Here is a 24,033-nt window from a genome sequence, read left to right on the forward strand (position 1 = left end):
CAGCTGAACCTGTTTATGAATATTTCTTGATGATAGTATTGATCTAAACAGTCTACATAACAAAGTACAAAAACAAAAACAACACTTGTTCATAAAAATAATTTTATGACAATTTAATAATAGCATAAAATAAAGTTTTGTTTCAAAGGAATGAGGAACACAGATAGGCTACCAGCAATATGTTTTTTTCGATACAACAAAACTTATGCTCCAATTTTTAAGTGATGATGTCATTACCCACACCATTTTAGGAGTAAAAGGCCAGTTGGATGGAAATTTACTGTAGACAGCAAATTTTTACACATATTCTCTTTGTCAATAACAAAACAGTGCAAAAACTGGAAACTTGGTCTGTTGGTCTGAATATCAGCATGGTTTTGACACATATGTCACTCATGCTTACAGACAGATCACATGTTAGACACAGACCAGCATCATGGTTGATCCTGTGATATCTCTCAAATATATATAATAAAAAACTATTTCCTTTTAATTTTGCTTTTTTTTTTCATATATGGGGTGCACATTCATTCATTGTAATTGACAGGTGAGATGATCAACGGGGCTGAGTTTTTACCATTATTGTTTAGTAATGGGTTAAAATATGGATAGAGTTTCCTATTAAAGGTCTGTCCAGTGAAAGAGTAGATATGAGACCTTGACTCCACGTCATAAAAGGAGACCAGACCTTCCTCATAATCCACAAACACTCCCACCTTTTGGGGCTCCACTCTCAGAGAGAGTACAAGCATGAGATTTCCAAGTGCCCTGTATACATCCTCATCCCTCAGCCATATAGTCCAGTATCCATCCTCAGGACTCAGTGTAATGTCTCCTTTCCTCATGACAGATTCTCCGGCCACTCCTAAATTCCATTTAGTCTTGTTCTTCACCTGCACCTCAAAATAAAATCTACCTGATGAAAATCCCTCCTTCCCCAGTACACTGACACAGTGATCAAATCTCTCTGGGTTGTCTGGGACGTCACGCTTAATGTCTCCACAGCTCACTTGTTTTCCATCATCAGACAGGATGAGATTAGGATGAGCTGTATCAGGATCCAGAGTCACATCCACTATGAGAGAGAAAATACCATTTTGATATATTTAAAAAGTTTAGTGGGTTTATGTACTTCAACTATTATTATTTGTTAAAGTGTGAGATCTGTGCATATCACACAGTTTACCTGCATATAAGCACATCCTCTTAAGCTCTGTGAAGACAAATAATGATAAAAGATGATTTATCATTTATCATTTTATCAAAGAATTTAGGCTTTCAGTTATATATAGGAAAATTTGATTTGTAAAAGATTAATACATGTTCTGTGTTATATGTATTATCAGTAATAGATTTGCTTTGACATATTTATATCTTTTTTCTCTTTTTTTCATACCACAGATATGATTCTCCCATTTCAACTCCTTTTATCTGCATGATGTCATTTTGTACTTTGTGCATCTTGTTTGTTGTATTTTTAAAACTATTTTATAAAAAACAATGACACTCTCGGATTACATTATATAATTACATTTTATCATCTTGCAGCTGGGATTTGTGATTATTTTCAATTATTGTCATAAGAGAAAAAAAAAATACACTTCATATATTTGCTCTCCAGTTGCTCAAACAGTAGAGCATGATACTAACAAGTCATGAATTGACTTCCCAGGTAATGCAAAAACTGATAAAATGGCAAATGTGTAAATATAAATGTGATATTCAATTACCAGTTTGACTGAGTTTGTCATCTAGAGTCTGCTGCAGCTGAGTCAGAGCTGCTCTGATGGTGTTCAGACTCACAGGAGTGTTAACACTGATATCAGGCCACTGCTTAGTGTTGAAAGGTTTGCACATGGATGGGTAACTCTACAGGAGAAGAAAGAAGAAATTCTTCAACATTAGGAACCCTGTGATGTTCTACATTTCCATCAAGCATAGAGACAGAGGACACTGACCCGTATGAAGTGGAGGTGATCTTCAGTGTGTGAGAGCTGCTCCAGCTCAGTGTCTCTCCTTTTGAGCTCAGTGATCTCCTGCTGCAGCTCTTCAATCAGCTCTTCTTCCTGTTTTTCTGTTGCTTTCTGTTTCTCCTCCATCTTCTCCAGCAGCTCAGCCCGACATCTCTCAATGGAGCGCATCAGAGCGGCGAAGAGTTCAACGCTGTCAGCTTTCTCTTTCTCCATGTTTTGCTAATAATGATCAATCAACAAATATAATAAAGAAAATCTACTTTTATTTGTAATTCAGCACCTTGATTTACAAAGCAAAGGAAACTATTCTGATTAAAAAAAATGTCTTTTTTTTTTCTTTTTTTTAATACTCACTTTTCTGAGTTCTGCTGAGTGTTTGATGTCTTGAATCTTCTTTGTTCTGTCCTGGATCATCTGCTGCACATCTGCTTGTATCTTCATCACTTTAGTCTATGGACACAGATAAACACACATTTGATCACTTATAGTTCCCCTTCAGGAACTTGAGCTGCATCTACAAACGCTTTGGGGACGCCCTCAGCGTAAGCGTGCTCTGAATCACATGTGTAATCAGTCCAATAGAGAAGCGAGACGTCATAGGCGGGTGACGTCACGGACCAGGAAGCTTTAAAGCACGTGCGCCGGAACCGGCATTCAGCTTCATTCATTCAGCGAAGCGCTCTGTGTGTGTGTTTGTCGTGTCTGCTAGTTTGTACCACTTTTATTTGAGACACGATGTCCAAAGCTAAGAGTAAAACTGAAAAAAGCAAGCCACGTTACAAGCCATGTGTTCCTCCCTGCTCGCGTTTCATTCCGAGCGGGGATACACACAGTTTGTGCGTGGTTTGCTTGGGAGCGGATCACGTAGAGTCGGCTCTCAAGGGAGCCGTCTGCCCGCACTGCGAGCGGCTTCCCCTGCGTGCTCTCCGCTCCCGGAAGGCTCTCTTTAAGGAGGGAGCCTTTACCAGCGTTCCTCGCGGGTCTGGCCCCGCTTCCACCAAGGCGGAGCAGCAGCTGCACTCGTGGGGTTCACAGTTGGATCTGCTGGAGGGAATAGAGATGGGTGACCCCCTATCTCCTTCCTCACTCGGTAGATCCGGGGCCCGTTCTCAGGGATCGGAAGCCCGCTCTGCGGTTTCTTCCCCCCCGGTAACAGCCTCAACGCTCCGTATTTCTTCCTCCGAGGAGGTTGAATCTGAGTGCATTGAGGTGGCCCCACATTCGCCCCAGTATGAGGAGTTGTTGGAGGTGGTGACTCGTGCGGTAGCCAAGTTAAACATCAACTGGCCCGCCGAGAAACAAGCCGAACCGCAGCAAAGCAAATTAGATGAACGCTTCCTGCGTAATAGGCCGCCTCCTTCACACCGGAGCCTGCCGTTCTTCCCCGATCTCCACACTGAGGTGTCGAGATTGTGGGGTAAACCATTCTCGGCCCGTCTCTTTGTCCCTCCGACTATTATGGAGATGTGGCGGGGACTACAGAGTGCGGTTATAGAGCGATCCCTTGGGTAGAACAGATGCTTGCAAGCTATCTGTCTCCCGAAGCGGCATCGTCTCTAAAGGCTCCGGTCTTACCCTCCAAGCCGCTGCGTACAACATCAACGCTGGTGGATAACGGGTACTCGGCAGCGGGTCAGGCTGACCTGCTTAAAGAGCTAGATGAAGGCGACGAGATAAGTCGGAAAGACATCTCCGAACTTAGGAGAGTCGCTGATTTGTCTCTCCGCGCCACTAAAGAGACTGCCCGTACCATCGGCCGGTATATGGCAGCTATGGTGGCAGCGGAGAGACATCTCTGGTTGACCCTGTCTGACATGAAAGAGAAAGACAGGGTCTTCCTCCTCAACGCCCCGCTTGCGCCTTCTGGCCTGTTCGGCGACGCTGCCAATTCCGTCGTCGACAGGTACCAGGAGGCCCGTAAACAAGCGGCGGCGTTTCAGCAGTTTCTCCCTCGTTGCGTTCTAGCTCTTGGGGCTGCTGGGTGGGAGTAGCCCCAGCCGAGTACCAGCTCCTCATACAGGGCAGCACAAAAACAGCGCGTCGCCCCTCGAGCTCCTCCGCAGCGGGATCGAGACCAGCGGCACTCGAAGTCAGGGGCTTCTAAGCCAAGGCCCGACCTGAGGGTCGTGCTTCAGGCGAAGAAGTCCTCGATGAAGCGGTCCTGACGGTCATGCAGGACCGCTGATGGCAGCCCCTGCGGTGGGTTGCACCGCATTCCACGGTGTCCGTCTCTCCTCAGGAGACCATTATGCGCACCCTGCCGGTGTTCCAGGATGCAGTGGTCTCCGGCGAGCCCATACCTCAGTCTCTTCCACCCGGCAACGCAGCGAAGGCCGGTCACTCACTGTAAAGCAGTTCCAACAACTGCTGGGTCTGATGGCAGCTGCGTCCAACGTGATACCTTTTGGCCTGCTGTACATGAGACCCCTACAGTGGTGGCTCAGGACCAAGGGGTTCTCCCCGAGGGGAAACCCGTTCCGCATGATCAAGGTCATGCAGCGTTGCCTACGTGCCTTAGACATGTGGAAGAAGCCCGGTGTTAGGAGCTCCTTGTCGCCGCGTAACGGTAGCGACGGATGTGTCTCTCACCGGTTGGGGTGCGGTCATGAGTGGCCACCCCGTCCGCGGTCTGTGGAGCAGTCGCCATCTCACTTGGCACATCAACTGCCTGGAGATGCTGGCCGTGTTTCGAGCTTGAAACACTTTCTCCCGGACCTAATAGGCTGCCACGTGTTGGTGCACACCGACAACACAGCGGTGGTCTATTACATCAACCACCAGGGAGGTCTGCGTTCGCACCCCTTATACAAGCTGGCGCACCAGATCCTTGTGTGGTCCCAGGACAAACTCCTCTCACTGAGAGCAGTTCATGTTCCTGGGCATCTCAACATGGGAGCAGACATCCTGTCGAGGCAGAGGCCGAGGCCCAGGGAATGGATGCTTCACCCCGAGGTGGTGAAGCAGATTTGGAGAGTGTTTGGCCAGGCTCAGGTGGACCTTTTCGCGACTCAGGAGAATGCGCAATGTCCCCACTGGTACTCTCTGACTCATCCAGCTCCACTGGGGCTGGATGCCATGGTACAGAACGTGGCCAAGGCTTCTTCTGTACGCCTTTCCCCCGATCGCTCTGCTCCCGGGAGTTCTGGAGAGAGTGTGTCGGGACTTTGGGTCTTCTTTTAGTAGCCCCGTACTGGAGTATGGTTCTCGGACCTGATTTCCCTCCTTGATGGCTCTCCATGGGAGATTCCCGTCAGGAGGGATCTCCTCTCTCAGGCAGGGGGCACCATCCTCCACCCTCGCACGGAGTTGTGGAAGTTATGGGCGTGGCCCCTGAGGGCCGCAGGGTTAGCCCACTCCACCTTGAGGGTCTACGTGGCGGCTATTTCGGCCTACCACGCCCCACTTGGTGGCATGTCAGTGTGTAAGGACCCCCTTGTAGTACATTTCCTCTGCGGTGCGCTGAGGCTGAGGCCTCCAATACGGCATCGGGTCCCTACTTGGGACCTCGCTGTGGTGCTAGAGGCTCTTTGTAGGCCCCCTTTTGAGCCTATTGAAGAGTCCTCAGATCATCATCTCTCAATTAAGACAGTCCTTCTTCTGGCATTAACGTCTCTTAAGAGAGTAGGAGATCTTCAGGCCCTCTCTGTGGCCCCTTCCCATTTAGAGTTTGCCCCTGGCATGGCTAAAGCTTTTCTTTACCCCAGACCGGGGAATGTTCCAAAGGTCCTCTCTTCAGCACCATGGCCCATTGTACTCCAGGCCTTTTGTCCTCCTCCCTTTCGGGATCCGGACCAGCAGAAGCTTAATTGTATGTGTCCAGATACGTCCACAGAGCTGCCCTGTGGAGAAAAACTGACCATCTGTTTGTCTGTTATGGCCCCCCTAAGAGGGGTCTCCCTGCTTCCAAGCATACCCTTAGCCGCTGGATTGTGGATGCTATCACTCAGACTTATGAGTTCTCCGACCTTCCCTCTCCTTTGGGGGTTAAGGCCCATTCTTCCCGAGGCATCTCCTCCTCCAAAGCTTTCATGTCTGGTGTCCCTATGCAGGACATCTGTGATTTTTCAATCGTGGGACTCTGTGATGTGGCTCCAGATGAGTCTCACAGTAAGAGCTCTGACACATCAGGCAGGACTTCAAGGCCTTCAGCTTTCTATCATCACAGAAGTCACAGAGAACTTCAGATTTTGTCACACCAGACTTTTCTTTAAAGTGCTGTACGACCTGTCTGAGTGCTGTGTTGATCTTGAGGTCTGGTCTTTTACTGAATGTTTCTTTACAGAGTGGACAGTAGCAATCCTTACTCTTGTCCCAGCACTGGTTCAGGCAGCTCTTACAGAAGCTGTGTCCACATGGAGTGCTGACTGGATTGGTGAACACATCCAGACACACTGAACACTGAAGCTCCTCAGTTAAAGGACCACTTGAGGATGACAGGTCTTTAAGAAAGACAAATGATGAAAAGATTGTGCACATTTGTGAACACTTGTAAAAATATACAGAAATTAACAAACTTTCTCCTGGCCTCTCTTTGCTTCTGTGGTGTTGGTAAAGATTCTGCCATTGCTCTTTAGACCTTTTCAGGAAAAAGTCCAAACACACTAAACACACATTTTACAATAAATCATGACCATAACAGCTGATTTTAAAGAGAGCAAATCATGCACATTACCTAGTAACAAAAAAACAAAAAAAAAAAAAAAAAAAAAAACAAAAACAAGGATCTTGTATAGAGTTATTAACCTTTTTATTTTCTATTAGAGTATAAAGTTACAATGATCAAAATCAATACTGTTTTGGCATTTCTAAACACTAATTCTGCCAAAATCAAAATAGACCTATGCTAATTGCCATATCAAAATTCACATTACGTATAATTTCATTTTGTATAAGCACTGAGAGTAAGAGAAAATAATGCAATACAATTTTAAATAGTGAAACTGGCCTTAAGTAACTTTTTTTTTAAAGAAACACAAAGCTGCAGACAAATACATACACAATTACAGCAGACAAATTTTTAACAAAATGCAAAAGGGTAGTTTTCAATTTGTTTACAGGCCTAAAAAAAATGTTATCATGACTAATGCTAATCATGACTTACACCTGCTCTTTTAATAAATTATGATTTAAGAAAAACAAAAACAAGAGCAAAACAAAGAAAACAGAAAACACAGCTGCTAGATATCACTCAATACACATGTCCCACAAACACTGCATAATTACAAACCACTACTGTTTTTTAAGTATGTCTGCAGTTCATATACTTGTTGTTTCTGATCTTTTGACACATTTTACATATTTTAAAGCATATAAAAATACATATGCAAAATATACTTTTAATAAGATTTAACATTATGATACCATTTTGGTGCAATGAATAACCAATATTTGACTCACTAATTTGCTGAACTTAGCTAGGCCATACTGAACCAGTCTACTGATATTATAAACCCTTAAGGGAACATTAAAAACTGTCATCTCATGACAACATTGAAAAAATATTTAATATTATAGTTCACATAGCTGTGAGTGAATATCTCTAAACATCTGTATTGTATTTTTTAAAATTTACGATCTCTTGTCTAAAGATCGTTGTCGTCATATAGTTTCACTTTCATTGGAAGTTCAAGATCCTCCCACATTTTATAAACTAAAAGTCAAAAAAAAAAAAAAAAAAAAAAAAAAACAACAACAACAAAAAAACCACTAAGTAGGTATTTACATAGATCTATTGTACATGCAGATTTGAAAGTTAATTGTGGTTGTATTGTGGCAATGTAATTGATAGCTGAAACAGATGGCCGATTACGATTATATTAACAATGTTTAATATACATTTTTTGCGGTATATTATGCAAGCTGCATCGTGAACCTGAAATACTGATTTGAGCTAAAATTATTTTGATTTTACACAATTTTTATTACAAATTACTACAACTTTATTACAAACTATTACAAATAAATAAACCAATAAGACGAACACTGATAGTATTATCACTATAATCGATCATTTAACTCCAGTTGCGTTTGTATAAAGTCGTTGGTTTGTACGATACTAGAAAACAACGTATTTTCGTGTGATATAAGCAAATATCAGAGTGATGAATGCGGCCATTTACCAATCAGATTCAAGCATACTTTGGATTTTTTTCTTATATCTTACATATTTGTTGGATTACGAGGTGCTAGTTCTGTCTTTGATTCACTGAAAAAAAGCCATTTTAGTCAAGAACAAACACTTATCTGTGTGTAAACCAACCCAACCTCAACTTTTTTTTAAAGTGTCCCAACTGTTGTGATTTCCAGAGGGCTCTAATGTTACTGCACACTAGAGGGCAGCACTAAGACACTTTAAAAGCAGCAACAACAATGTGCTCCCAAAAGCTGTCACTGGACCTTTTCAAAATATGCTTTTTTGTACCTAAACTAAAGAATCCATTTTGGTACCTTAAAGGTAAATATTAGTTCTTAATATTTACTTATTAGTACATATTAGAACTTAATAGGTACAAAAGTGTATTTTTTTTTTAAAAAAGGTACCACCCCAGTGTCAGCTTTTGTACCTTTATTTCTGAGGGTGTATAAGGCCATTTTCAAGGTTGTGCTGCACAACCTGCTGTGCTGCTGAATATTCTTGTAATACAGTAAAATCCAGTTGTTCTCAGGTAGGTTTTATATGGCAGGCAGTGGCCTTCTTTAGTCTTTCTTACATAGTACAGTCAGTCTTTCTGTGTTAGAGTGACACACTCCATTCTTAGACTGCTGTCCCAGTTTAGCTTTTAATGAAATCAGGAATAGTATTCCCTCTCCTCTCCCTTTCTTACTTCTGCTGCACATTTGTCCAAAACAGCAGCTGGAAACCACAAGCTCCACTGAACACAATGAATCAAATTCAGGCCCATAAGGCTGTACTCGTGGCCAATAAATCTCAAATAATAGAAGTTTAATCACTAGACCTACTAGGAATTCGCAAAGAAAGTTTATGGATGATCATGGCTGATTTTTTAAGTGACAGAACAGGGAATGTGTTGGAGATGTTCATTTTCTAGATGAGAATGACAATGGCAGTGAGAGGAGAGGGTGACCAGATCGTCTTTCTGATTATGTAACAGCAATAACAGGATGAATTCATACACATTTAGAAATTTCCTGTTTACTTTGATCCAATCAAACATCTACAAAATCATTGGATGTGGCTTCATTATGCAATAACACCAAAACAATGCTATTTTAATCAAGGAGGTTTTGAAATAATAAAAGAGCCTTTTTTAAAAAGCTACTTTTCCCAGACAGGTAAAAGAATCCTTAAATCAGACAGTCTGTCTTCCATCACTGAATCCAAACTATCTCTAATCCAGAGTGTTTGGGATTTAGGCAAAAACAGCTAAATTTGAGTCAGTTCTTACTTAAAGTTTGAAATAACCGAAAGCCTCCAGAAAGACAGAAATCCCCACATTAAACATGATCGTTAGGGATTATTTGATATAAATCTTTGTTAATCTTCTGCCGTTGGCCTGAGTCTCTTATGCACGATTTTCTCATCCTCCTCACGCGTGGTGTATGAGTTTGAGTGTGTGTGTGTGTGTGGAGGTGGATTACACATAAAAGGGTGACCCCGTAGACTTGCTGCGAAATGATGAGGTCATGCTTATCCAGGACACTAATCTCCCTCTGTGCTCGGGTGATTTCACGCTTCACCAGGGACAGTGTGGGATCAAAGGGGATTCCAAGGTTTCGACACTTACCTGTCCGGGATGCTCATAAATGAGAACAGAAAAGTGTACAAATATGTTGGCACAACTTGTTTTTTATTATAAAAAAACATTTTTATAACACAATGTCTTTGATCTCACAATTTATACTTTTTTCTTGGAATTGTGAGATTTAAATGACAAGATTTAGACTTTTTTCCTCACAATTCTCAATTCTCGCTTTTCTGATTTTTTTTTTTTTTTAGATAAACATTTCTGTTTATAAAATATAAAAAAGTAATTATAATATTTTGTCTCATAATTCTTACTTTTTTCTCACAATTCTTAGTTTATACCTTGACTATATATGACTTTTTCTCAGAATTGAGAGATATAAATTCAGTAATGTGAAATATTTGTATTTTTTTTTTATCTGTGGGAAACAAGCTTCTATAAACAAGTTAAAGATTACATGTGTGCCATCTCTTTTTGGTTTTTATAAATTTTCGCAAACTATATATTTTCAGAAAAGTTGCAATGAAGACTAAATATGACAATGATGTACATGATGAGATGTACATGCCAATATTGTTGGCAAGTTTTACATAGCAAATTTATACTATATATATATATATATATATATATATATACTATATGTATATAATAAAAGAAAATGGATAGCTAATATTTAATTTAATTAATAGGCTTTTAATCTGTGAGGCTTTTTTCAGCTGATGGTAGCCATTGAGTTCCATAGTATGGAAAAAATACTATGGAAGTTAATGGCTAACAGCAACTGTTTGATTATCAACATTCTTCAGAATATTTTCTTTTGTGTTCAACAGAAGAAACTCATAGATTTGGAATGGGTATTTTGAGTAAATGATGACAGAATTTTAGTCTAAAACCTATTTAAAACTGTTTTAGATTATGTAAACATTTTTTTCCCAGTCTCCCTATAGTATGGATAAGAGAGATGTGGTTAGACGCAGACCCCTGTCTTGTATCCTGCATACTTGCTTACCTAAGCACTCCAGGTATTTTTTCAGACTAGGCTATATGAAGTCTAGCTACCATTGGTTTGACATGAGGCGGGTGTTGTCTCCACCTCCCTCGCATGAGTGCAGCCCACCCCTGATGTGTAAGCTAAACCCCCACCTCTTGTTGTCCCCACGGTAATACCGAGATGGAGATATAGAGAGACGCGTCCTGCGGATGGACAGGCACATCACAGAGGAAAAGCTGTTGATTTCGAGGACTGAAGAATTTATTAATGAACTTAATTGATTATTAAAGGTCTACATCACCCGTTTATCTTTTGTTTCTTATCATTACTGATTTTTCAACCGCCAACCTGAAGTTCATCGTTGTCATTTTGGCCGCCGGGATGGTGGCGTTTATCGGAGCGGTTATATGCATCATCGCCGCGGTTCACAGCGGATCTCCACCGGCATCCGCGGCCGCAGCGCAGCCCCTGGCTGACAACCATTCACTCTCTCCGGACGCAACCGGGAAAGCGTTTTCCACCGGGTCCGTCGCCAGAGCAGGACCGCTAGACGCTCTTCACGGTACTGATGCGACCAGCAGGGAACGAGGAGGACCGGAGGCGCCAACCTTCTACGGTTTAACGGGACTAGGAACCGGAGGTAGCGAGCAGCAGGTCACGTACAGCAGACTCATCTGCACCCCTGTCCCCGCCGGTGAGTGCAACCCGAAAAACTTTCAGCAACAAGCGGATGACCAGTCGTTGTACGCGGGAGAGGATTGGGGGTACCTGCGCACCACCGCCGAGGAGCTCCGGCAGACCGTCCTACAGCAAAAGGATGAGATCCTTACGGATCAGAGAACCATACGGGAGCTCACGGGAAAGCTTTCGGAATGCGAGAGTGGCTTGAAGGGACGGAAGGTCCCGGAAAGGAGCGCGGCACTTGGGGATGCGCGAAAAGAGAATAAAGAGCAACTCATGATGCGGGACGATGCGGGGTCCCCGATGCGGTCCGCTCATGCGATGGAGGAGCTGGTGCATGCCATAACTCAAATGAAAGACCGCATTGAGAAACTGGAGGTAAGGAAGGCGCAAGACATTAAATGAGATATTTTAACGAGGTGGTCGAGAATATGTGGAAGAGAATCAACAGTTTTATGGGTCGATAACAAATGGCTGAGATTATGAAATTAGTAAATCTATTATGAATGTTTGCAATCATGTTGGTTTCTCATTTGTTTTAACATTTAGCCTATACTATTTTTCAAAAATAAATAAATAAATAAACTATTTTAAAAATCCAATTATAAACATTTAAAGTAAAATATCTGTCAAATGTTACATGTCATTTTTAAATTATGAATAAGATTTCCTACAGTTGCTCTGTTTGTTCCTTTTTAGAAAAACGTCAAAATATGTAAATTTGTCTTATAAAAATGTAACGATAAAAGTCACATGACAGCAAAATGGCTCCCTGCATGTTTTTCTTTTTTTTCCTATAAAACTTTTTTATTACCTATATAGATTATATTTTAAACAAAATTCCTTAGATTTATACATTTTTTTTAAAGAACAAAACATTTAATGCTTTTAATGTAATAATTAATAATTTAATAATTTAATGTAATAGTTTTGTTTTAAGCACCTTTTTAATAATTAAAAAAATCAGAAATTTAAGAATGTTAATTTAAAAAGCCACTTACGTCACTGACCTGTTTATAAAGCTAGTGCTATATGTGAGGTACTGTCTGACCTGTTGATAAACGCGATTAGTAGGCTATCGGAGGATCCTGCGGTTCTGCTATGTGCGGTTTTGAACACGTATAGGTGTATGTGCTGCAGTGTGCTCGTAAACTTCATCTCTCCTGTGAGCCGTTCGTTTGCGTTTCAGCTCACGTACGATCGCGCGCCTGTGCCGTGATTTATCGCTGTGCGCTAGATGCGCGTCCCTGATTGGGTTTCCATGGAAATATAGGCTGCGTGCGCAGTTTTTATGGTTTATGAGCCGATCGAAGGAACAAATTACATCTCCATCAGGACCCCCTCTAGCGCATCTGATTAACCTCTGTCTAACCCAAATCTATCAGTCTAATGTAAATCTAAATAATACTAGAAGGTAAATAGAGCATAACGGTAGTAAATAACCTGTATTTTGCACCCAATAAATAAATAAATGGTTAACACTACTTATATTTCAGTGTAAACCAAGAACAGCCTATTTTTAGTATTCTCCAATCAGTGACTACAGCATGTGTGACAGCAGGAGAGAGATGAGAAACATGACACACTCCACAGAAAGCATATTATGGACACCTGCAGCTGTGAATGGCAGCTCTGCAAGCTAGCTGGCGCAGATGACTTTGAAGTTTTCACAGAATAGAATAGAATAGAATAGAATAGAATAGAATAGAATTTTCCTTAAAGGGATAGTTCACCCAAAAATGCAAATTCTGTCATCATTTGCTCACTCTCAAGTTGTTCCAAACCTGCATGAGTTTCTTTCTTTATCTAAACACAAAAGAAGTCAGTATGGAAGTCAGTGGGGACCAGAAACTCTTTGGTTACCTATATTAGCAAAAGATATAATTAAGACAAGGTTGGAACAACTTGAGAGTAACATACATGATAACAGGATTTGCATTTTGGGTGAACTGTCTCTTTAAACATCCAGCTTAATATGATGCATTGTAAAATCTTGATCATCCAACATTCATAAAATATCGACTTATGCTATGTGCTATTAAAGTTAAATGTCATATGATTACTGTTTTGTTTACAGTCTGAAATGGCACAACCAGCATTCAATCACACAGACACAAGCTCACAGAAAGCAGCAGGTGCTGCTCGGATGCCAATGGCAGCTGCACAGAGAAGAGTGGAGGATCTGGAAGGGGAACTGAAGAGAAAGATAAAACTGCTGGAGGAAGAGAGGAAAGCACTGCGGAAAGAGACACAGAAACATCAAGATCATATTGACTACGGACTGGACACTGTACACCAGCGGATAAGCAGCCTGGAGAAAGGTGAGGCAGAGGTCGGATTTACTGCCCGGAGAAATATTGATTAAAAAGAATTATTTTACCAAGAGCTTCTTAAACTGAAAAACCGTAATAGTGTTTACTCACCCTCATGTTTTGGTCCAAATCTGTATGACATTGTGGACCAAAAAAGATATTTTCAGTGTTGAATATATGCTGCAGAACTTTTTGTATTTATTTATTGTTTATTTTTTTGTCTGTACAATGAAAATCAGTGGGCTCCATTGTGGTTTGGTTCTCAGCATTCTCCAAAATATCTTTTTTACAGTTTTGAAACAACATGTGACTATGTAAATGATGAGAAAACTTTCATTTTGTGGGTGGACAAAGTAATGTATATTATAAACGAATTATGATAATTCATTACAGAAATGTTCTGAGTTCAAAACAAGTTAAGCTCTATGCTTTAAAAGCAGCTTATATTTTTGTTGTTCTGTAAATATTTATTATCTGAGCTGTTGTTAAATCGTTCTTTTAGAAGTGGGTCTACCTGATGAATTTAGTTATACAACATAGCTGCAAGCAGCGATTACTGGGATTCAAGTGCTTTAAGGCATTTAAGCACATATGAAAAAAGACATTATGTAGCAAGCCTTTTTTTTGCAAATACAGGTCATTTAACCGTAGAAATATTATGTTTTGTAACGTTTCTAACTATTATAGCGCCAGCTGTGGTCCCATCTCCTTAAATCTTTGCATACTTGTTTAGAATCACCTGTTGCAAGTGCTCATCAGGTTTTGTGAAGTTTTGAGTTTTCCTTTAGACTTTGTAGGATTTTGGGTAAAAAAGGGACAGGCCCCTTTTCTAAATGACCCTGTTATAGCTTCCCAAAGGGTAAATTCCAAAATTTTTCTTTGATAATTATCGACCTAGAGAGTTCAGAAAATTGTACTGCAGTGTTTTTTTTTTTCCAGATTGAGTGAAAAACCTAGTACTAGTTCGCAAAAGTAGTTTTTTTGTTTTTTTTACATCTTCTCAATTATTTAACAAACGATTTGATCAACAGCAGTGATTCTAGAGGCAAAGTTGTCCAGAATGAGGAGTTCAGTCATATGATCACATATATGTAAAAAAAAAAAAAAACACGTAATGCACAATTGTTTACGCCCTTGAAAAACACAATATCTAAATAAAAATTCAAATTTCTCACAGACCTTGATTCAAACAGCCCCACGAGTTTCGTTCCAATCGACCTCCGACTATGTCTACTAGGTGCTCAAGCTTTATCTGCCAATAGCGGCCATGTTTTTTTGAGTTACGCAAATGTGACACTTGTGACACTTTCATGTTAATAGGACAAATGGTTGCATAGGTATAGCCATTGTTTCTTCCCTCTTATAGCGCCACCAAGTGGCCAAGCTCCACGATTTTTGTCTTGTGAACTTAGATTGAGCTCTTACATAAGTGTCCTGAGTTATCTCATTCCATTCAGGACAGGAGTTATAGGCATTTTACAGATTTTTCCTCTTTCAAACGTTTTGGCGTCCCTTTGCAACGGTGAGTCGAAATTTAGATTTATTTTTTTTTTTTGTGCAGTTGGACTGTGTTGTCTATCCTGTATACACAATTAGCGATTAGTAAAAACGACCGTACTGCCGCCCTGTCTTCAGTGTCATTCTTCATCCCAAATTACCACAGTACTTTTGATCGCTGTAGTGCCCCCGTCAGGCCAATTGGGCCGAGCCTTGGTGACGTTGTCAGTGGCATGAGTACTACCATTCCTCCAAGTTTCAAGTCTGCAAGATCAGTTTTATGTGAAGATCACTGATCCGTGATCATTCTAACAATTACAATAGGGTTTCAGCGCTACGCACATGAACCCCCTAATTATCAATGGAAATCCTGTGGCTAAAATAGATTTCCATTTTAAGTGTAATACTTTAGGTGCATTTTTGTTTGGTTTTACAGTATGTCAGAATGAATTATGTGGCAATCGACAGCTGGTCAGAGATGCTGTTGTTGGGGAAAATTCATTTATGAGTGATTTGCGTGCTTGATGAAACCTGTATGGGAAATAGCAGGTGGTAAAGTATTGATCGGACCCCTGGGTGAAAGGGGCCTCTGGGCCATAAGGCTGACCTCAGGGGTCAAGGAGAAAACATACATGCATACGTATAGGGAATAATCTATAGAGTTGTTTTGCAAGCTTTCTCTTCCTTATGTGACAGCACCGGCTGTTTCTTAGTTTGTAACCTTGGGTGTGCAAAGAGATATAAAGCGGAGACGATAACTCCCTCCTTTGTCACACTCAGCAGGGCGCTGTATCTGTTTGACTGTGAACCTTTCTTGCAAGAAATAAACCTTTAAAACGCAGCTGCGCAATTTGTCTTTATTGATCGAGAGCCTCAAGCAAAGATTTTTGCCACAACAATTTGGCGTCAGAAGTGGGATTCCTTGGCTGTGTCTTCTGACCTGACAGCGGACCGGTGACCGTAATCCTGAACAATAGACGTTCAGCCCTAACCCCAACTAGGATTCAGGGAGAGAGGGGCCGCTCCGCCGGGGGCCAGGAGAGACACCACTGGAATCAACAAAACGAACAAGGCCTCCACTGGGACTCTCGGTAAGAGACAAATTGATTTCTTTTCTTTTGGGGAAAAGTGTCAATAGATAAATTTAGGGAAGGGGGGAACGAACCATACTGACAACTGGCAAGAGGTTACACTGACGGCAACCGTGGGGGTTGTAGCAGTAGGTGTAACAGGTCTGTGCGAGACGAGATACACTGACGGCAACCGTGGGTTTCTAAAGGTGCACGAGGGTTAGAGTCCCGCACCCGAGAGAAAACGAGAGGTTGTAGCAGTAGGTGTATTGATCGCAACCCTGCAGCAAGAGGCTTCGAGGGTAGACCAGAAGCAGGAGCTTCAAACCCAGCCAGTCTTGGGTGAAAGATTGGGCCTGTCGGAGACGTCTGACAGGATTTGTAGGCGCCGAAAAGCGGTCAGAGTCAGTATGGGGAAGTCCCAGAGTAAATGGACTTCGTGGTGATACGTGACTTCAGGCGAAAAAGCTGGAGGGCAAAAAGGTGGCTGGGACCGTTCCAGGTGCTTCTGACCACGCATACGGCGGTAAAGGTGGCAGAAAGGGCAACGTGGGTGCACGCCAGTCACTGCAGGAGAGTTCCATCAACAACCCAGGAGGGGGAGTGGGAGCGAGCTCGAGATAACGACCAGCAGTAGCCAGGAGGAAACGTAAACACTCAACACGTCAGCGTGGGAGCGAGCGCGGAGGGAAAGGAGGAGAGCCAATCTGATCTGCAAGCAGCAAAGACTTCTGTGGGACGGCGAGCAGCCAAGCGAAATCATCCTGAAAGAACTGACAACATAGCAAAGGGGCACCGAGGCGAGACCTGAAAGTGAGAGAGGAAGATCCAGGGGCGGCGCCTGCAGCGGAGATAAAGAGGTGCAGAAAGTTGAGAAAGCGCCCATCACAACCAGACTACCTCACACGTCCAGGGCAAACCCGCCAGCTAGAAACACTGCCAGAATGGAGCAAGTAAGACCGTGGTACCCATTCAGACTGAATGGCCTCTGTGGCCTAAGAGGCACCACATGCCTGCTGATAACCTTAAGTTCGATTATATGTGCTGTTTCGCTCTATATGGCCATAGAAGAAGCAGGATTGTTCACTCCAGGAACCGAGGAGGAGGAGAGAAACGACACGGAACTGCTGCGGATAAGAAGAGCACTGGTACTGACTGCGGTGACCCCAATGAATGGCCCCGATGGGAAGACAATAACGGTGACAGAAGGATCGAACGTGAGATTCAACTGCAACCCATTTCTGAGTAACTGTCCATATTGTGCAGAACGTCAATACCGAGGGACCAGCATTGCAGAATACGCACCGACTTACTTCTGCGAACACCCGTGCGGCTGGGGAGAGGTGAAGGCCTACACAAAACCTGCAAGCTACGGCCAGGATGAGAGATTCCGAGTGGCAAAGAGGAACCTCGGGGGACACAACAAAGACGGACTGACAGTAATGATCGCGGGACTGAAAGCTTCTGATGGGGGAAAGTATTACTGCGGCATTGACGTACCCGGAACAGACTGGTATGAAACATATAACATCGTCGTGGGAGAACCAGCACCGCAGCTAGTAAAACCACTCGTTGAACCAGCCTACGAACCAGCTACAAAGGAGGAGACGGCGTGGATGGGGAGCGAAGACGCAGTTCAGGGGCAGATGAATCCGTCAGTACGGAAGGCCATGATGCAGTGTCAAGGGAACAAAGCGTGCACTTTGGCGCTGTTGCAGAAGGAGGAGCTGAAGATTAACACAAGTTGCTGGCTGTGTCTGCAGATGTCTCACTCATGGAGAGTGGCCCCACTGACTGTGGCTGCGGTAAAGGAAACCAGATGTCTCATTCCAGAACAGATGACAAGAGTGTTGATGGCTGGGGCAGAAATTGAGAAGGGGAGGATACCCCAGAGGCAGCCTGAAGAGGGTTGTAGGGAAACCAGATGGGATGAGAAGTCGGAGGCAACCCTCCCGCCGCTGAGAGTTGTGCACGCACGGGGAGATGTGTGCGTGTGTCAAGTCAGGCCAAGGCTGAAGCTGAAAGCAGGATGGTCAGACTGCAGAATCAGGATAAATATCAGCAACGGGACAGCGGACAACTGCTCGACAACCATTAATGGGAAACAGACGGCGTTCACATGTCCTTTCAGCAGACCCAGCGATTCCACACCCGCGGCAGTTTGGGTGTGCGGAGACAGAGCATATCACGATCTGCCTGAGAAAGGATGGTCTGGATGTTGCTATCCAGCACTGATGAACGTGGGAACATCTGTGTATTTACCAACTGACGAACATGAGGTTGTGAGTAGAAGGAAAAGGAATGTTGGCATTATGCCAGGGGCTTTGCCAGAAAGATATAATGGGTATAAATTGTCAGATCCATGGACAGCACCTGGGGCAACAATAGGGTGGTCACTTTTCCTTGGGGTAGGAACAGCAGTAAGCATAAACAAGATTAATGGGCTTGCGTGGTCTGTACTGGCCATTGCAAATAGCACAGAGAATGCATTAACTCTAGTCAATGGGGAAATGAAAGAACTAAGAGATGCTGTCATCCAAAACAGATTAGTTCTGGACATGCTGACGTCAAAATCTGGGGGAGTATGCAAAATGTTGGGTACATCATGTTGTTTCCATATTCCAGATTACAGTGACAACGTCACCAACATAATAGCACACATGAGAATGGCCGTAAAAGAGCCTGAAAAGACCAACACCATGCAAATGGAATGGTGGACAAACCTCTGGGGAGGTTGGGGTTATTGGATTTGTACTACTGTATTACCAATGATTGGTGCAGGCCTTTTGCTGCTACTGTGTTTACCATGCATTTTCCAGTTCATTTCCAGCTCAGTACAGAGACTGGTGACCTCTAGCGTCTCGCCAAAGATGGTGAAGTTGCATGTGGGTAATGAAAGTCTGGTGATAGGGTTTGACTTAGAGAAAACAATTGATGATGATGATAGCAGCAGCGGAGCCTACAGTGAAATTTAATTAAGGGAAGCAAAAGAATAAGACAAATGACAAAACTTCACAGGGTGATAGGGTTTGCCTGTCTTTATGTCTATGACTATACTGTATGCTTTGCTAACAAAAGGGGGATCCCAAACAAAAAGCCTTAGCATATTCGACCTTTTTTTCCAAAACTTAAGAGAATGATCATTTATGCGAAAGTCAGAAATGAAGAGTATAAATGTGATGTAATAACTTGAGTTTTCTATATTTTGATATCATAAGTTAGAGAGGTAATTGCAGGTAGAAATGAATATGTATAACCTTAGAAGTGGATAATCAGTAGTGATAAAATTTTGAGTTGTATAAGTAACATTTCTGTTTAGTGTCTGTGGGGTGACTGAGGGTCTGACACATGTCAGGAATGCAATAACAGTGCTTATTCGTTTAGCCCGGCTTCCAGAAACCAAATGTGAAGGTGTGAGTTTGATTTTATGATTTGCATGTTAGTAGACAATTGAGAATGTGTAACATGGTAATGAATTTTTTTTTAATGAGTGGTAATCAATGAATGATGAAAAGGGGGAAATTGTTGGGGAAAATTCATTTATGAGTGATTTGCGTGCTTGATGAAACCTGTATGGGAAATAGCAGGTGGTAAAGTGCTGATGGACCCCTGGGTAAAAAAGGGCCTCTGTGGGGAACCTCTGGGGGGCCATAAGGCTGACCTCAGGGGTCAGAGAAAGCATAAACATGCATAGGGAATGCTGAGAAGGAATGATCTATAGAGTTGTTTTGCAAGTTTTCTCTTCCTTATGTGACAGCACCGGCTGTTTTTAGTTTGTAACCTTGGGTGTGCAAAGAGATATAAAGCGGAGACGATAACTCCCTCCTTTGTCACACTCAGCAGGGCGCTGTATCTGTTTGACTGTGAACCTTTCTTGCAAGAAATAAACCTTTAAAACGCAGCTGCGCAATTTGTCTTTATTGATCGAGAGCCTCAAGAAATTAATAAAAATGACCCCGTTCAAAAGTTTACATATGCTTGATTCATAATACTGTGTTGTTACCTGAATAAACCACAGCTGTGTGTTTTTTTTTTTTTTTTTTTTTTGGTTTAATGATAGTTGTTTATGAGTCCTCTATTTGTCCTGAACAGTTAAACTGCCTGCTGTTCTTCAGAAAATCTTTCAGGTCCCACAAATTCTTTATTTTTTCAGCATTTTTGTGTATTTGAACCCTTTCCAACAATGACTGTATGATTTTTGAGATCCATCTTTCACACTGAGAACAACGGAGGGACTCATATGCAACTATTACAAAAGGTTCAAACCATCACTGATGCTCCAGAATAAATATATTTTACAAAATGTACACATCTTCATTCTGTTCAAAAGTTTTCACCCCTGGCTCTTAGTGCATTATGTTTCCTCCTGAAGCATCAGTAAGCATTTGAACCTTCTGTAATAGTTGCATGAGTCCCTCAGTTGTCCTCAGTGTGAAAAGATGGAATGGAATAATGGAATGATGAATAAAACTGTATAGATATAATTTTAGTTCAAGTCTGTGGTGTGAACAGCCCTTAAAAAGAAAAGTGATTTTTTAGGATACATTCTATTAGGATTTTTAACAGATGTTTTCAGTAAAAGATGAACACATGCTTAGTTTGACCTCTGACTGCTCTTACTGTCTGCTAAAGCGATTGAATTGTTTTGCGTGTGTTTGACAGTAAGATAATCTGCCAGGCTTTCTTTTCTAAAGTGCAGGCTGGTCTTATTTATCCAAGCACGTGGCCCTCAGGATCAGTCTTTGGATTGTAATTTGAATATTTTTTGATCCTCCATTCTGTAGGTGGCGCCGTTACCTCTGAACTTAACAGTGGGCAGATGGCAGCATATGTGTGTGAGCTGGAACCGGAGAGCTGGAGTGTGGCATGCCTACTTAGGGGGCAAACTAAAGCTTGAAGGAAGTGACCTGGCAACCCGTCACAGCATCCGACCGGGAGGAACTCTTATACTTGGCCAAGAACAGGTACGTCAGATTTTGGCCGTTGTAACAGGTTGCCAGACGGTGGTAGGTCAAGATGAGCAGCTTTTGGTATTCACACAGCATGTAAAAGTCACCATCAAAACAAAGCAAATCCGAAACACACCCTTTTGTTTATCCTTTCCTTTACCTTTCACTGCCTTTTTCATCCCTCTTTTGTTAAACTCCAGTGTACTTATCCTTTCATTAGACCTAGTAGGGCTTAAAGTCATTCTCTGTTCCATGTTTTATGTAGTCTGAGGTTGTGCTTTTAAGCTGTGAACAGACAATAATAAACAAAATGATAAGGAAACCCATGTTTCCAGAGATGTTTCATTTTGTATATTCACTTTGAGAATTCTCTGAGCCGGTACATACTACATTCTAGTATCACAGGCTGTTTCTGGGACCATTTTTTTAAATATTAGAATTTAAGACATTTTTGAAAACATTAAAATGCTACATCACATTATTAGGAAGCAACTGTTCTAATATCACTGGAGCTAAAATGAAAAACGTTTCACTATTTCAGAAACGGTCAAATGTACTTTTTATTTTTGTTTGAAGTTTAAATGCCTTTTTGGACAATCATTTTTGTGGCACAATATACATTTTACACTAACACTGATATTTTTCACACTGATTTTTCTTATGTCTATGTCTCATTGGGTGTTTTTTGCAGTGATTGCTTATTTATGACAAGTTTGACAAGAATTACAAAAAAAAAAAAAAACCTGTCTTAAAGTATCTGGATGCAATGAAATTCCAAATACAAAATCATTAGCTTTCGCTTATTTCTTATGTGTTGTCTTTAAAATGGTGTTTAAATAGCTTTCATGCATAATAAGCTATACCAGGGGCGTTTCTAGGATTTTAAAACATCCGGGGCTGGTGCCAAAACATCAGGGGCTAGTGGTAGTCGGTGGGGGCTCACATCATGCTCACATAAGATTTTGTTAGACACAAGTGGTTGAGCCTGGATCCTACTAGGTGGGTCCAGGGGCAATAAACTGGGGGTTAAAGACCTTGTCACACTATTAACAATAGTAAATAGTAATCATTGCAAATAGCAAACATATTAAAGTATTATAACAATATTATAACATTACAAAGATATGTTAGACAAATAAAATAATACATTTGAAAATGTATTTATAACTGTAACAAATATATAGTTGCATGCAAAAAGAGGGCCCTATTTTTTTTTCCCCCAAATTCCGTTTTATTTATTTATTTTTTCAAATTCTGTTTTCTGTTTTTATTTTTCTGGCCTTCTTTTTAATGGTTAAATTTAATTTTATTAATTATTTAATTAGTAATTAATTAAAACCGTGAATCTTATACAATTTACAGTCAATTTATCAAAAGTTAAGAAAATTTACATGTTTGGGACCCTATAAAATGTTTTATTTTCTCTGACTTTACGTTTTATTGCTACCAAATATGTTTTAGCATGCCTGTTTATTTGAATGCATAAAATAGCTTTTATTTATTTGTACAATAGCCTTATGGAACTCTGTATTGTGTATTTTTCTGGTTATCAGATGAAGGTAAAAAATATAGACTTAATTGATCTTTTAATGAAAATTATATTTTATTTTTGGAAAATAAAGGGGATTTACTATTAAAATGTAAAACATGGAAGAAATATTGTGTGAAAAAAATGTATACATTTTTATTAATTAATAGTAGTAGTAGTAGGCACGTACATTATACTGAATGATGAATAAAGTTAAACCGAACTTTTATTTTGACGGGTTGCCGACTTGCCGTGAATACCTTTACATTTCTGTGTATATATTTGACGCTTGTTTTACTCAAATGAAACAGTGAAATGCTCATTAAGTGACTAATGTATTTATGTCCTCATTTAGTGAAACGGCAGACGCTGAAATGACTGCGCGTGTCAGTATTACATGTTTAGAAAACGAAACCGCGCGCGCCGTTCATTCATAAAAAGACACGCAGAACATGCAGGATTCATATTTAAATAGCTTTTTGCGGCATAATTTTTACAGATACTAGTCCCTATCGCGACTTGACTTAAGTTTAAGGACCAACTTTTGATTAATTAATTTAAACTTTGACAAATTCCGTGGAAATCATAGGGCCAAACAAAAAAACATTCGGGGCTGGAGTAAAAACTTTCGGGGCTCGAGCCCCGAATGATTAGCCCTAGCGACGCCCCTGAGCTATACTATTACAGACTTTTATGCTGATAGTATCTTAATTATAGAGCAAAGTCGTAGCACATAATTATTTTAACTGGGATAATCATAAATGCTGGTAATAAAAAAAAAATAATTAATGAATTAAAAAACATCTGGAGTTTTATTAAAAAATTCAGATTTAAGTCACCCAATATAAAAAATAAAAAAAAATTATGTAATTTATATAATTTCTCCACATTCTAATTTCTAAACTGAAAAGAATTTGGCTTAAAAGGATAGTTCACCCAAAAATGAAAATTACCCCATGATTTACTCACCCTTAAGCCAACCTAGGTGTATATGACTTTCTTCTTTCAGACGAATACAATCAGAGTTATATTAAAACATGTCCTGGCTCTTCCAAGCTTTATAATAGCAGTGAATGGCTGTTGAGATGTTGAAGCCCAAAAAAGTGCATCCATCCATCATAAAAAGTGCTCCGCACGGCTCTGGGAGTTAATAAAGCTCTTCTGAAGCAAACTGATGCATTTCTATAAGAAAAAAATAAATAAAATAAAAAATAAACCGTGATCTCTAGCTACTGCTAACTGTTGTTATGAGAGAGCGACATTCCAGCGAATGCAAAACAAAACACCGGTTATGGATTAAAAGTATAAAACGAAAATTTGTAAATA

General features: G+C 41.1%; 1 protein-coding gene across 1 annotated transcript; it reads right to left on the reverse strand.

Moving 5' to 3' along the window:
- Nucleotides 1-527: 527 nt before the first annotated feature.
- Nucleotides 528-2,627, reverse strand: LOC127159040 (E3 ubiquitin-protein ligase TRIM39-like). The gene is made up of 6 exons (XM_051101992.1): nucleotides 2,622-2,627; nucleotides 2,328-2,423; nucleotides 1,959-2,192; nucleotides 1,731-1,869; nucleotides 1,187-1,213; nucleotides 528-1,075 (listed from the first exon to the last, which is right to left on the reverse strand). The coding sequence occupies exons 1-6, from the start codon at nucleotides 2,625-2,627 to the stop codon at nucleotides 528-530; spliced, it is 1,050 nt and encodes a 349-aa protein (XP_050957949.1).
- Nucleotides 2,628-24,033: the final 21,406 nt, after the last annotated feature.

Source organism: Labeo rohita, chromosome 3 (genome assembly GCF_022985175.1).
Source record: "Labeo rohita strain BAU-BD-2019 chromosome 3, IGBB_LRoh.1.0, whole genome shotgun sequence".
In the NCBI taxonomy this organism is placed as follows: domain Eukaryota; kingdom Metazoa; phylum Chordata; class Actinopteri; order Cypriniformes; family Cyprinidae; genus Labeo; species Labeo rohita.